The sequence below is a fragment of the Hyaena hyaena genome, unplaced genomic scaffold (genome assembly GCF_003009895.1).
Source record: "Hyaena hyaena isolate Hyena2069 unplaced genomic scaffold, ASM300989v1 scaffold_79, whole genome shotgun sequence".
In the NCBI taxonomy this organism is placed as follows: domain Eukaryota; kingdom Metazoa; phylum Chordata; class Mammalia; order Carnivora; family Hyaenidae; genus Hyaena; species Hyaena hyaena.
Genome location: NW_024080711.1, coordinates 874,147 through 887,145, shown reverse-complemented (window position 1 = coordinate 887,145; position 12,999 = coordinate 874,147). Strand labels below are relative to the sequence as shown.

At 36.0% G+C, this 12,999-nt stretch overlaps 1 protein-coding gene across 1 annotated transcript in view; it reads left to right on the top strand.

The window, feature by feature from the left end:
• YWHAZ (tyrosine 3-monooxygenase/tryptophan 5-monooxygenase activation protein zeta) overlaps window positions 1-11,547 on the top strand; it is a 33,171-nt gene extending 21,624 nt beyond the window's left edge. The window contains exons 4-7 of the mRNA XM_039233782.1: window positions 5,535-5,658; window positions 6,369-6,532; window positions 6,610-6,705; window positions 9,466-11,547. Coding sequence (XP_039089713.1) covers window positions 5,535-5,658; window positions 6,369-6,532; window positions 6,610-6,705; window positions 9,466-9,525 — 444 coding nt within the window. The 3' untranslated portion in view covers window positions 9,526-11,547. The remainder of the gene's footprint in view (window positions 1-5,534; window positions 5,659-6,368; window positions 6,533-6,609; window positions 6,706-9,465) is intronic.
• The last annotated feature ends 1,452 nt before the right edge of the window (window positions 11,548-12,999 follow it).

Here is a 12,999-nt window from a genome sequence, read left to right as displayed (position 1 = left end):
AAAAATGAATAAACATTAAAAAAAAAAAGAAATGTACCACTTAGCACTGGATGATGAACATTTATAGAGAGGTGTTGGATGTGGACTTTCAGTGTTATCTTGCTGCTTTCTGTTCCACTTAACATTAAGAGACAGTGGTTGTCATCAAAAGCAGATTTTTAAATTGCTAGAGAAAATAGTTTGGATTTTTAATGTTTATTTACTTTAGAATGAGAGAAAGAATGTAAATGGGCGAGGGGTAGAGAGAGAGACAGAGTCTGAAGCAGGCTCCAGGCTCTTATCTGTCAGCACAGAGCCTGATGGAGAGTTCGAACTCAAGAACTGCGAGATAATGACCTGAGCCAAAGTCAGACATTTAATCAACTGAGCTACCCATGTGCCCAGTACTGTGAATTTTTTTTTTTAATTTTTAAAAATTTTTTAGTATTTTTTTATATTTTTGTTTATTTCTAGGAGAGAGAGAGAGAGAGACACAGACTCTGAAATAGGCTCCAGGCTCTGAGCTGTCAGTCAGCACAGAGCCCAATGTGGGGCTTGAACCCACGAACCACAAGATCATGACCTAAGCGAAAAGTTGGACGCTTAACCGACTAAGCCACCCAGGCGCCCCGCAGTACTGTGAATTTTTAAATCAGTTATATTTCAGCAAGATTCAGATGGATTATATGTGGCTTCAAGTACTTGAGTTAAGATGTTCTTTAATGTTGTGTTTAACTTAAGTATCCTTTTCCATTTTAGTTACATTTGTATTAAAAATGATGTACTATGCTATAGAAGAATTTTATAGATGCAGGGTATGTCCGTAGTCAACCTAACCTTTGTTTCATAGTTGGAAGTTGTGATGTCTCATCTATCTCTTATTAAAATGCTATGTTTCCCCTTTGAAATTCAGATTTTTAACAGCGTCCCAGAGTTATGATCACTTTCATTGTACTATAGTAGATGAATGAACTTTAGGAGGTTCCATTGTGTATTTAGTAGATTATCCTCTGAAAATTTTTTGATATGTTTTGAAAATAGCTATTAGTCCTTTCTTTCCTCCCGTTTTTAAAATTTTTGCTCACCTCCAATTTTCCTTGTCACTGCTACTTTCTGATTGATGCTGCTTTTTTCCCCCTTACTTTTTGAGAGAGAGCACTTATGTGTGCGTTGGAGTGGGGGAAGGGGAGAGGGAGAGAGGAACTCCTGCAGGCTCCACAGCCAGCCTAGCACAGAGCTGGATGCAGACTATCCCATGTCCCCATGATTGTGAGTGAGATCATGATCTGACCCGAAACCAGAAACTTAAGTATTGGAAGCTTAACCAACAGAGACACCCAGGTGCCGAAGGTTCTTACTCTTTCCATCTTGGTCTTCTCCCTATGTTTGCCTCTTTCCTCTGGCTTCTAAGTCTGGAAAGTGTACCTTTTATTTCTCTTTTGTCAGTTTAAGAAATGAATATACTTAATCGACCCTTTAGTGTCAAAATTAACTTCATTGAATGAACTGTCTCCATATCTTACATTAGACTTGAATGAAACCACATCTGATTCATGAATCTTCTCTATAAAATACCCAAGTGATCATCTTATTTTTCCTTAAAAATTTCTGTAAGAGTAGCTGGAGCTGTCTGACTAGGTGGCCTATTCCAAGTTTGGGCCACTCATACAAATCTCTCTTATTGAGCAGAAATCTGCCTCTTATTAAATTTAACGAGTCTTGTCTAGAGCCATTCTTGTCACAGTTCTTTAAACTGTCATGATGGTTTCTAGTTTCTTGACCATTCTTGCTTGCTTTCCTGGGTATTCTCCAGTTTGTCAGTGTCTGTTTTGATACTTTTTTTTAAAAGAAGCGATATACTTTAGAGTTGGTCTCATCAGTACCTTATAGAACTTAATCATTTTCCTTAATTTTGATTCCTAATTATATTAATATCTTGGAATCACATGCTTTTTGTAGGCGTATCATCCTATTGAGGCAGAAAAAAATATAGCATAATTTTAGTAGTACAGGTCAGATTTCCTAGTTGGAGTTGTACCTTCACAAGTTAGTTGTGCTTTTGAGCACATAGCGTAGCTGGTCCCCATTGTCTTTTGTAGGCTAGGGATAATTTAGTTTGTATCTCATGGGTAACTTTTGGAAGGATCAAATTAGATAATTTTAAATGTCAGAAATGTCAACTTCATGATCTTCTTTCTTATCTAATGTGTAACCATTTAAAACATAGTGACTTAAAACAATGATTTATTCTCTCATGATTCTGTGGCTTGTCTAGGCTGAAGCTCTTCTCGTGGTATTGCCTGGAGTCGCTCATTGCTGCATTTGGCTGGAGTGGATGTATGCAGGTGGCTTTATTTATTAACATGTCCCATTCCTGGGGCTAGCTTCGCCTTTCTCTCTAGCAAGGTGGTTTGTCTCTTTATGTGCTAGATATGGGTTCCAAAAGCAAAAAGGAAAAGCTGCCAGTCCTCTTAAGGGTTAGGCTCAGAAATGGAATTCAGTCACTTCCACTGCATTCTCTTGGTCAAAGCAAGTCATCCAAGTTAACCAAACTCAGGAGAAAGGAAATAAATTCCACATCTCGACAGGAGGAAGATGGCATATGTGTACAGGAATGGTAGGGTAGTAGTGGTGGCCGGCTGTCTTTGGAGACTGTCTACCACAATTTTGCTTTTTCATAATTAGCTTATTGAACCAAATGTTAGCCAGCCCCTTTATTAATCTTTAATATCCAGTCTTCTTGTTTAAGTTTTAATGGTTCTTAACTTTATGTCATTAGAAGATATGATAGAAGTATGCCATTTATTGCGTTCTCAGCTTTTTACTTGTAACAGCTTTATTGAGGCATAACTGACATACAGAGAACTGCACAGATTTATAGTGTACAGTTTGTTGAGCTTGAGCTTGCTTGCTTTACTTGTAATCACACCAGTAACATTTGCCACTGTTGATACTTAATTTGGTTCTTTTGGTCAGTCATTAGTCCGGTAAGCTGCTTGACTACCGGTGCTTGCCTTCCTATCACTTGTACTTTTTGATTAATGTCTTTTAAAGTTGTTTTTGTTCTTATTGTTCTAACCAGATGTTATGGCTAATTCAGTGTTCACTTTGGAGGAAGAAAGTACTTAACTGCAGTTAAAAAAAATTTCCATATGAAATTTTCACTCCAGCATAAAACAGTGTTTTTAGAGATACAGAAGTTAATACTTCTAAAAGATGGGTTACTAATTTCTTGACACCTTGCCTAAGTAACTTCCACAAGTTACATGCTTAAAAGTTTTACATACATCTTAAGTGATTCACTCTTAACTGCATGTGTTTGTGGCCTTCATCTTGACATAGAATGGGTTAAAGTCTTTGAAAAGTGAAGGTCATGACTGGGCCATATTATTCTTAGTTTCATTTGTATTGTTTGCCAGACCACTTATCCACAAACTTGGAGACTGTCTTGCCCATCATTATATTCTTAGTGCTTACCACAGTGGAATTAAGTGAATTTGAAAAATATGTTGAAGCAGTAACATTTGAAATAGAAATGCATAGGTGAAAAATTGCTTTCATGGTTGGACTTCGTTATTGTCACTACTTTTACTTGAAAATACTCTTTTTAAAGAGAGCATGTGAGAGGAACAGAGGGAGTGGGAGAAAGAGCATCTAAGGCAGGCTCCACGCCCGGTATGGAGCATGATGCAGGGCTCGATCTTATAACCATGAGATCATAACCTGAGCCAAAATCAAGAGTCAGACACTTAACTGAGGCACCTAGGCACCTAAAACTATTCTTAATGTAATCTTATATATGTAAATGAGCCAGAGAACAGTTCTCAGTTGACTTGTATCTACATGGAGCCTTCTTTAAATTTGTAGTTTTTCTTTGGCTGTTTGATTTGAAGTTACTTGTGAATTTTGGTTAATCACATATTTTTCTTAATCAGACACCATAGTCTAACTCTAAGCCTAGCCTGTCAGAAATAGGATTTACCCTTTTAAGTGTGGAGTTGCCACCATTTAAACCTAGACTGACTCCAAAGCCACTATGCTATATCACCTTCCATAGTTGAATGAATATATTTTTATAAAACTTGAAAAGGCCTAATCATTTGTTTCTTAAGTGACATTTCTTAAAATCACATTCACTTCAGTGAAAAATCCACTTATTATATTAAATGGAGCAATCTTCTTTTTTTGAGTCAGATCCCAAAAGAGCTGCCATAGTTAGGGTTCAAAGAGTGCTCACGTCCTACAGAACATGGTATTCAAAGGACAAAACACTGGCAACTGAGAGATCTTTGAAGGATTATGGGTGAGGTACAATACAGTTTTTGTTTCCTAATCAAAAAGTTCATCTGATTTCAGGCTAGTAGTTTCAAATATTGGTTAATAATCACAGGAAACATTTTAGGTTGACTTCTCATCTTCAACCCTTTCCTGTAATGCTGTGCAACTTGGCCTTACTGCATGTGGCCACTACCCACCTCATCTGGGTATCTGTAGCTTCATATTATTTTGCATATAAGTATGTGCTATATAGACTGAATTACTGGATGACTGCCAGAAGAATAGAAGCCAAGAATTAGGTAACTCTTTTCCTTGTAAAAATTGACTAGTTTGGGGCTAAGCCCAGTTGAAAATTGACTTTCACTTTGATTCCTAGGATATTTTTATTTAGGAAGAAAATTGGGGATGGTGATATGATTTTGTTTTTTGAGTATTAACTTTGGCCAAATTGTTCTACTAGAATTCTGTTTCTCCCCTTTAAAACAAAAAGAAACCACTAGTTTATTATGCCTTCTCCCCTTAATATAGCAATCTAATTTTTTGCTTTATATCAATTATAGAATGTAATTATTATTAGCATGTTAGGGTTTAAATTAGTTTAAATTGTTAAAATTTTAAACAAAATTATAAGATGAAGTTTAATCTGTTGTCTGACATGATCTGTAAACAACATGTATTTTATTAGCTAAAAATCACTTCAATGAATTTAAAGGTTTACTCTTCCTATCTTTAATTCTCATAATCCTATTTACCCACTGTCCTAATTGTGAACATTAAAACGTTGGACTTGAACAACTTTCTTACCTGTCGTGAGGCTTTGCTTGAATTGTGTTCTTTTCTGTTGCCTCTTTAGAGTCCCAAAGGTTCATCTCTTATGTTCTTTTTGTTCTAATGACTACCTTGAAAATGTAAAGTTTGACAACCTGTTAGAAAAAGCTTTCGAGCTATATAACTTTCACGTTCACTGAAGCATGTCATCTTTATCAGCATGTATATAGATAGCAAAATGTAGGGGAGGGACGTATTCAGAGAATGTATCATCTTTAAGTAATAAATTCCACACTAACTTCAAATTTTAAGTATTGCTGTCCAAAGCATCCTGCTTCTAAACCACAAATTCGTGGGCCTACTGTATTCAGCAATTGTATTCTTGGCAATAACTGGGTATTAACGTCGTGTCACTTCTGCTACATACAATATGATCTTTAGAAATGCATATTTTTTCCAGTCTTGTAATTATTTTATTCTTATTATGACTGTTTTCTTTTCTTCTAAAGTCTCTTTTGGAAAAGTTTTTGATCCCCAATGCTTCACAAGCAGAGAGCAAAGTCTTCTATTTGAAAATGAAAGGAGACTACTACCGTTACTTGGCTGAGGTTGCTGCTGGTGATGACAAGAAAGGTATACTGTTTTTCAATGTGTTTTTTTGAGTTTGTACAAAATAACATAGTATGGAAATATTCTTAATTGTTGTTGCTTTTGTTTTTGTTTTTGAGAGAGAGTGAGCAGACAGGGAGAGCGTATCCCAAACAGGCTCCATGCTGTCAGCAGAGAGCCCATTGCAGGGGGGCTTGAATTCACAAACTGTGAAATCATGACCTGAGCTGAAATCAAGAGTCAGACATTTAACCAACTGAGCCACAAAGGCACTTCTGGAAGTAGTCTCTGGAATGCTGTGGGTTGTGGTTTTTAATTGCTTAGAGCACTAAATGAAGAGCATAAAGTCCTGAGAGCGTATATCTACTGCCTAATATTTGTGTTCTAAAATGTATACTTGCTGAAAAGCCAATTTTGTGCATAAGGATGTCTCCTTAAAATTTTAAGAAATCATGATCACAGCATAACTATAGAGCAGCACAAACTATTAAAAATGTAATAATTCTGAGCTGAATACAAGAATCGTTCTTGTCTAATGTTGACCAATGGCTAGTGTGTTCCTGGAGAAGTTTTTTTTGTTGTTTTTTTTTGGTGGGAGCCTCATTCAGTTAAGGTTAATAGTATTTTTACAGCTTAATATTTCAGAGGATGTCATTGGATATTAAAGATTGGTTTGAAGGAGGATGATGAAGTGTAGACCTTGTCAGTACATTTTGCTGTGTTTTATTATCCAGGGATTGTGGATCAGTCACAACAAGCATACCAAGAAGCTTTTGAAATCAGCAAAAAGGAAATGCAACCAACACATCCTATCAGATTGGGTCTGGCCCTTAACTTCTCTGTGTTCTATTATGAGATTCTGAACTCCCCGGAGAAAGCCTGCTCTCTTGCAAAGACAGTATGTATTTTACCTATTTTGTGGAAATTTAGTAATCCTTATTATTTGAGCACTTAAATGTATTTTTTTCATTACAGGCTTTTGATGAAGCCATTGCTGAACTTGATACATTAAGTGAAGAGTCCTACAAAGACAGCACGCTAATAATGCAATTACTGAGAGACAACTTGACAGTAAGTACATAACAAGCATCATTAATGGCCCCTGTGGTTGAAATTCCGTTGTTTTATTGATTACTACAAGGAATATTTCTCTCATCTCCTTATTGAATGCAAAATCCTATCTGCTGTTTCAAGCAATGAAGAAAAACCATCTTACAGAAACAAATAATAATAGATCAAAGACCAAAACTGTGTACTTTGATTAGTTACAGATCTATCATTAAAATTTTAGTTCTTAAAACCCCTGGCTTTGAACTTCTAATCACATAGACTGTTTTATTTTCTGTTTCAATCTGAGTGTATCCATTTGTTCCATTTTAGTTACAGAAGAGCTTAGTTCTTAGTATCAAAAGTAATACTAAAGTTTTATGTTTAAATTCCATTAAAAATGGTTTTCTTTAAAAAAAAAAAAATGGTTTGCTTGAGCATAAAGTTGCCTCCATACTTAATAAAGCTGTGGTACTCCATCAGTAACTTGAGTTACAGAATTTCACATACTCTGGAATCTAAATGGAAATCTGTTTTGCCTAGCCAGAATGACTTGTTATGGGATGTCATACTTATCCTTTAGCATACTCCAGACTGAAAAAAAGAGCAGTGCCTTTTAAAACAGTTGTTTATTTTGAATTGGTAAAGCCTACACCTTGCAAAGTGGTTGATGCGTCTTTTCAGTCCCATGGGTTTTCCCGTTCTCCTGCAGATAATAAATTTGAAGTTTTGAGGCTTATGTGACAAAATTATCAAGTATCTGCTGTGCCAGCTAATGAGCTAGGAGTAAAGATTGCAGTCAGTGTAGAGCTTGAGGACTGTATATCATTGTTTCATATATTCCACTTCCAAACTTTATCCAGTTCATTGCCAATTTTCTGAACCAGTTCTACATTTTAGTGTTGAATACTCTCAGCAAAGGTTTTTGAACTGTATCATGTTTATTATTATTACTATAAACAAAAATGTTTTTAGAAAGTGCAACTGCAGGCTACTTACAGACTTGTGGGGTTTTTATTTTAGTCAAGAGAATAACCTGTAACTTCTTAAAGAATGATATTCTTTAATTTTTTTCTAATGTTTATCTTAAGAGTGTGCAAGTAGGAGAGGGGCAGAGAGAGGGGGACAGAATCTGAAGCAGGCTCCAGGCTCTGAGCTGTCAGCACGGAGCCTGATGTGGGGCTTGAACTCATAAACCATAAAATCAAGACCCGAGTCAAAGTTGGCTGCTTAATCAACTGAGCCACCCAGGTGCCCCAAGAGTGATTTTCTTATATCAGATGAAAGAAGCACTTCAATTTGTTAGCTATTTTTAATATTAAGAATTTTCATATTTTCCAAAGGTTTGAAGTGATGAGAGTTGTCATTCCTATAAGGTAGAAATTGAGACTTACTTACTGTGTTTCATTGTCATTTTTTGAGAGGGTGTGATTGATATACTTCCAGCTGAATTTTGGATATTAGTATAGCATGAAGAGCATACTAGAATAACTGAGTAAAAAGAAAAGGAAGAATTATATTCTGATTCTGTCACTAGTTACTGTGTCTTCTCTGAGCCTTGATAGTATCACTGGTTATCATTACAGGTTGGTTGGATCATTTATCTGTTAAGTAAAGAAATTTTGGCAGAAATAGCTAGTATTTGAGTCTGGGTCTGGTTGACTAATAATTGCGAACACATAAACCTAGTAGGAAAAATGTGCCCAGGTTTTTAAAGCATTTATGGAAAATTCAAGAATCTTTGAAGGTCAACTGGGAAGAGATATTAGACGACAATTTCATCTTACAAACACCTGTTTAATAGGAACATGCAGGCTTCCAGAGGTCACTTAGTTTAAATATATGACCTTGGAAGAAGCCTCCTTTCCAGACCAGAGGTCTGTTTGGTTAATAAATAATGAAAGTTAATTAATGGGTAATTTGGGAGTTAGGAAAATATTAATTGAGGTATTTTTCCCTTCCTTTTTCATTGTATAAGCAGTTTAAAATTTAAGATCATCTTGAATTAGTCCTTTTACAATTATCTCTAAAAGTCATTATGAACTGTTCAGATTTGCAAAGTTAATATTCGAAGCCGTTGAACTAATTTTGAAATCATTTTTTTAACTTGATAAAATTAATGAAAAATTAATAGAATCCATAGTCTTAACCACTGTGGGACAGTTCAGTTTTTATCTCTCAGAAGGTTGGGTTTCTGACCAGTGTTTTGTATTCAGCTCTTTACTTTGAATCCTACGGTTTCACAAAGGCATGTCCTCTAAGCTAAAAACATTAGAAAGCTAAATTTGTAATTAATTCAGACTTGATACCCTCATTCTTGAATTTCATGGAGTGTGGGATTCCCTTTCGAGTGGGGAGTCTTAAGTTTTACCAAGGGAATGTAGTCAACCTGAGCTTGAACATGGGTTAAATTAAGATGATTTTAGTTTAGGTAAACTTAACACATGTCTCTCTCATATTGGGGGAATTAAGGGCAATCTGATAACTCTTATAGCTATTAATACTTACTTTTTGTGGCTCTTCTTTCTTTCCTCTGAATAATCAAGAGTTGCTTGGATCTGACTTTGTTATTTGAAGACAACTCTGTACTTAAAACATTTTTGTAACGGTTAGGGAGAAAATGGGGATATTTTGCATCTTCATTGCTGCTATTTTCTAAAGAAAGCCTTTCAGCAAAAGCTGAGGTTAACATTTTGGTAGCTTGATAAGTGTATTAAGATTTTTTTTTTCTTTTCAAACTGAACCATGCTGAAAAATCTCCCCCCCCCTTTTTTTTTTAACCAGTTGTGGACATCGGATACCCAAGGAGATGAAGCTGAAGCAGGAGAAGGAGGGGAAAATTAACCGGCCTTCCAACTTTTGTCTGCCTCATTCTAAAATTTACACAGTAGACCATTTGTCATCCATGCTGTCCCACAAATAGTTTTTTGTTTACGATTTATGACAGGTTTATGTTACTTCTATTTGAATTTCTATATTTCCCATGTGGTTTTTATGTTTAATATTAGGGGAGTAGAGCCAGTTAACATTTAGGGAGTTATCTGTTTTCATCTTGAGGTGGCCAATATGGGGATGTGGAATTTTTATACTAGTTATAAACGTTTGGCATAGTACTTTTGGTACATTGTGGCTTCACAAAGGGCCAGTGTTAAAACTGCTTCCATGTCTAAGCAAAGAAAACTGCCTACATATTGGTTTGTCCTGGTGGGGAAGGAAAGGGATAATTGGTTCCAGATACAGGTGTAGTTATTGTGGGTACTTTAAGGTTGGAGCACTTACAAGGCTGTAGTAGAAATGGGCGTCCCGTAGATCTACATATTGAACCATGTGTGTCTGCGGTGTACTCATTCTCAAGTGTGCACACCTTTGACTACAGTTACAGAAGTGATCCTTTAGTTGTGACCCAATTTACTCTGGATAAGGGCAGAAACGGTTCACATTCCATTATTTGTAAAGTTACCTGCTGTTTGCTTTCATTATTTTTGCTACACTCATTTTATTTGTATTTAAATGTTTTAGGCAACCTAAGAACAAATGTACAAGTAAAGATGCAGTAAAAACGAATTGCCTGATATCCATTACTTTGTGTATATCAGGCACAGCAGCAAAACAAAAATCCCATGTATTTAACTTTTTTTTTAGGGTTCTTTTTTGTTTTGTTTTGCTTTTGTGATTTTTTTTTTTTGATACTTGCCTAACATGCATGTGCTGTAAAAATAGTTAACAGGGAAATAACTTGAGATGATGGCTAGCTTTGTTTAATGTCTTATGAAATTTTCATGAACAATCCAAGCATAATTGTTAAGAACACGTGTATTAAGTTCATGTAAGTGGAATAAAAGTTTTATGAATGGACTTTTCAACTACTTTCTCTACAGCTTTTCATGTAAATTAGTCTTTTGGTTCTGAAACTTCTCTAAAGGAAATTGTACATTTTTGGAAATTTATTCCTTATTCCCTGTTGGCAGCTAATGGGCTTTTACCAAGTTTAAATACAAAGTTTATCATACCAACAAAATACTACTAATATAACTACTACTGTTCCCAGCCACCGTGTCCCATATTTTTCCCGTCCCCTGAAAAAAAGTTGTTGTTTTTTTTTTTTTTTCAGACAGGGGGTTGATTGGAAAAAAAGTAATGTGTTCCATTTAAAATTTTGGTAGATGACATTTTCTAACTTAGGAAGCCACACAATGTTCTTGTTCTTGGCCCATCATAACATTGGGTAGCATTAACTGAGTTTTGTGCTTCCAGATCACTTTTGTTTTTAAGAATTTCTTGATCTTATTACAGCCTGCCTTCAATTTTGATCCTTTATTCTTTCTGTTTGTCAGGTGCACAGGATTACCTTTTTTAGCTTTCTGTCTTGTCCCCAACCATTCCTACTTTGGTGGCCGTGTACTTGGAAAAAAGGCCGCATGATTTTTCTGGCTCCACTCAGTGTCTAAGGATACCTTGCTTCCTTTGCTTGCATCCCACAAACTATTTCCCTCATCCTATTTACTGCAGCAAATCTCTCCTTAGTTGATGAGATTGTGTTTATCTCCTTGTAAACCCTACCTTTCCTGAATGGTCTGTCATTGTCTGCCTTTAAAATCCTTCCTCTTCCTCTCTTTAAATAATTTTGGGGCTAAGTTATACCCAAAGCTCACCCTACAGACTATTTCCTCAGTACCTTGCAGAAAACACCAAACAAAAATACCATTTTAAAAGAGGTGTATTTTTTTTTTCTTTTAGAATGTAAGCTCCTCAAGAGCAGGGACAATGTTTTCTGTATGTTCTATTGTGCCTAGTACACTGTAAATGCTCAATAAATATTGATGATGGGAGGCAGTGAGTCTTCATGATAAGGGTGAGAAACTGAAATCCCAAATACTGTTTTGTTGCTTGTTTTATTATGACCTCAGATTAAATTGGGAAATATCAGCCCTTTGGGACAGTTGTCCCAACTACTACATTCAAATAAAAGTGCAATGGAGGCCTTGGGGTCTTTCTTTCAAGGAGAAAAGATCTCTTATGCATTGGGGTAAAATAATCATCTTCATGGCTTTTTTTTTTTTTTTTTTTTTTTTTTTAAACTTCTCCTGACCCCCAGGCCAAGGACATGAAGTCATCACTTAGAGCTAAGGAACATTAAGCTAGACTTCTCATTCAGGTAAATTATAAAGAAAATCTAAAGCTTGTCACATTTGCCTATTTATGTGCATTAGTCATCTAAATTACTTTGATTCTCAAATTGTGGTAATACTTCATTAACATTAGCTGTTAATTTAATGTTTTTACGTACTAGTGCCCAATAGATGAAGAAGGAAGATTCCAACCTGAGATTTTTTTGCCTTGGGATTTGAATAATAAATTTTTATAACATTTCTCTAATTGTCCCCAGTTCAGGCTTCATGTCTTGTTTTTGTCAATATAACATATTTCCAGGAATTTGGAGAATCCAACAAAATCCAGTTTTGTGTGTGTGCAGTATTGGAGTTTAAAAAAAAAAAAGATACTTGTCCACTTCATAGTTGTCCTTTGAGAGAAGAGGAGTAGCAGTGCACTCGGTTGAAAGGTTGGGCTTGGCTGCCGCTCTGGTCTCTGCTTCTGGCTTTTCCGTGTAACAGCTCTGCTGCTGCTTCGTGCTAGGAGATCGTACGAATGGTGGGAGGGAGGGCTAGGAGGGTTAAAAGAATGTCAGGTGGCTTAACTAAGGCCTCGATTTTTTTTCCAATCTGTCTTCCTTAGAGTCAGTCCTGCCCATGGCCCAAAGCATATTTAAAACTAGTCAAGGCCAATTTGGAATGTACAGCCTTAGGTTATTTGTGGTTAGAGCTCATTATTTGAGAGTAAAACCTTCACTGAGTAATTGGGGAACTCTTAACAGTGAGATGTTGAAAAGTCTTACATAGTCTCTAAGTACAACTCCCAAGAATTTTGGAGACTTACCTGTAGTGACAGCATCATTATTAAAACAGTTTCCTCTACATGAGGGGGAAGTGGTACTTCATCTGGGTGCAGTTACATCGTAGTCCCTGCATGAGAACCTGCAGCGTGTTACGAACTTTCTAACTGGTGCTCTGTTCTCAGAGGTAGACTTAACGCATTCCTGTAGGGAAAGATTAAGAAACCAGGAATTTTGCTTTTTTTTGTTGTATGTAGGAAAGTCTGGTGGTGGAATTGAGACCTACACAGTTCTAAGGTGGTGGCTGAAACTTGGAAGATGGTTAGACTTAGGTCCTATGCTAAATGTGAAATTATGTCCATAGAATTCTCTTTAGTGTGACTTTAACAGCAGTCCCATCTTGGTTAATTCTAGCTCTCCTAAAGACT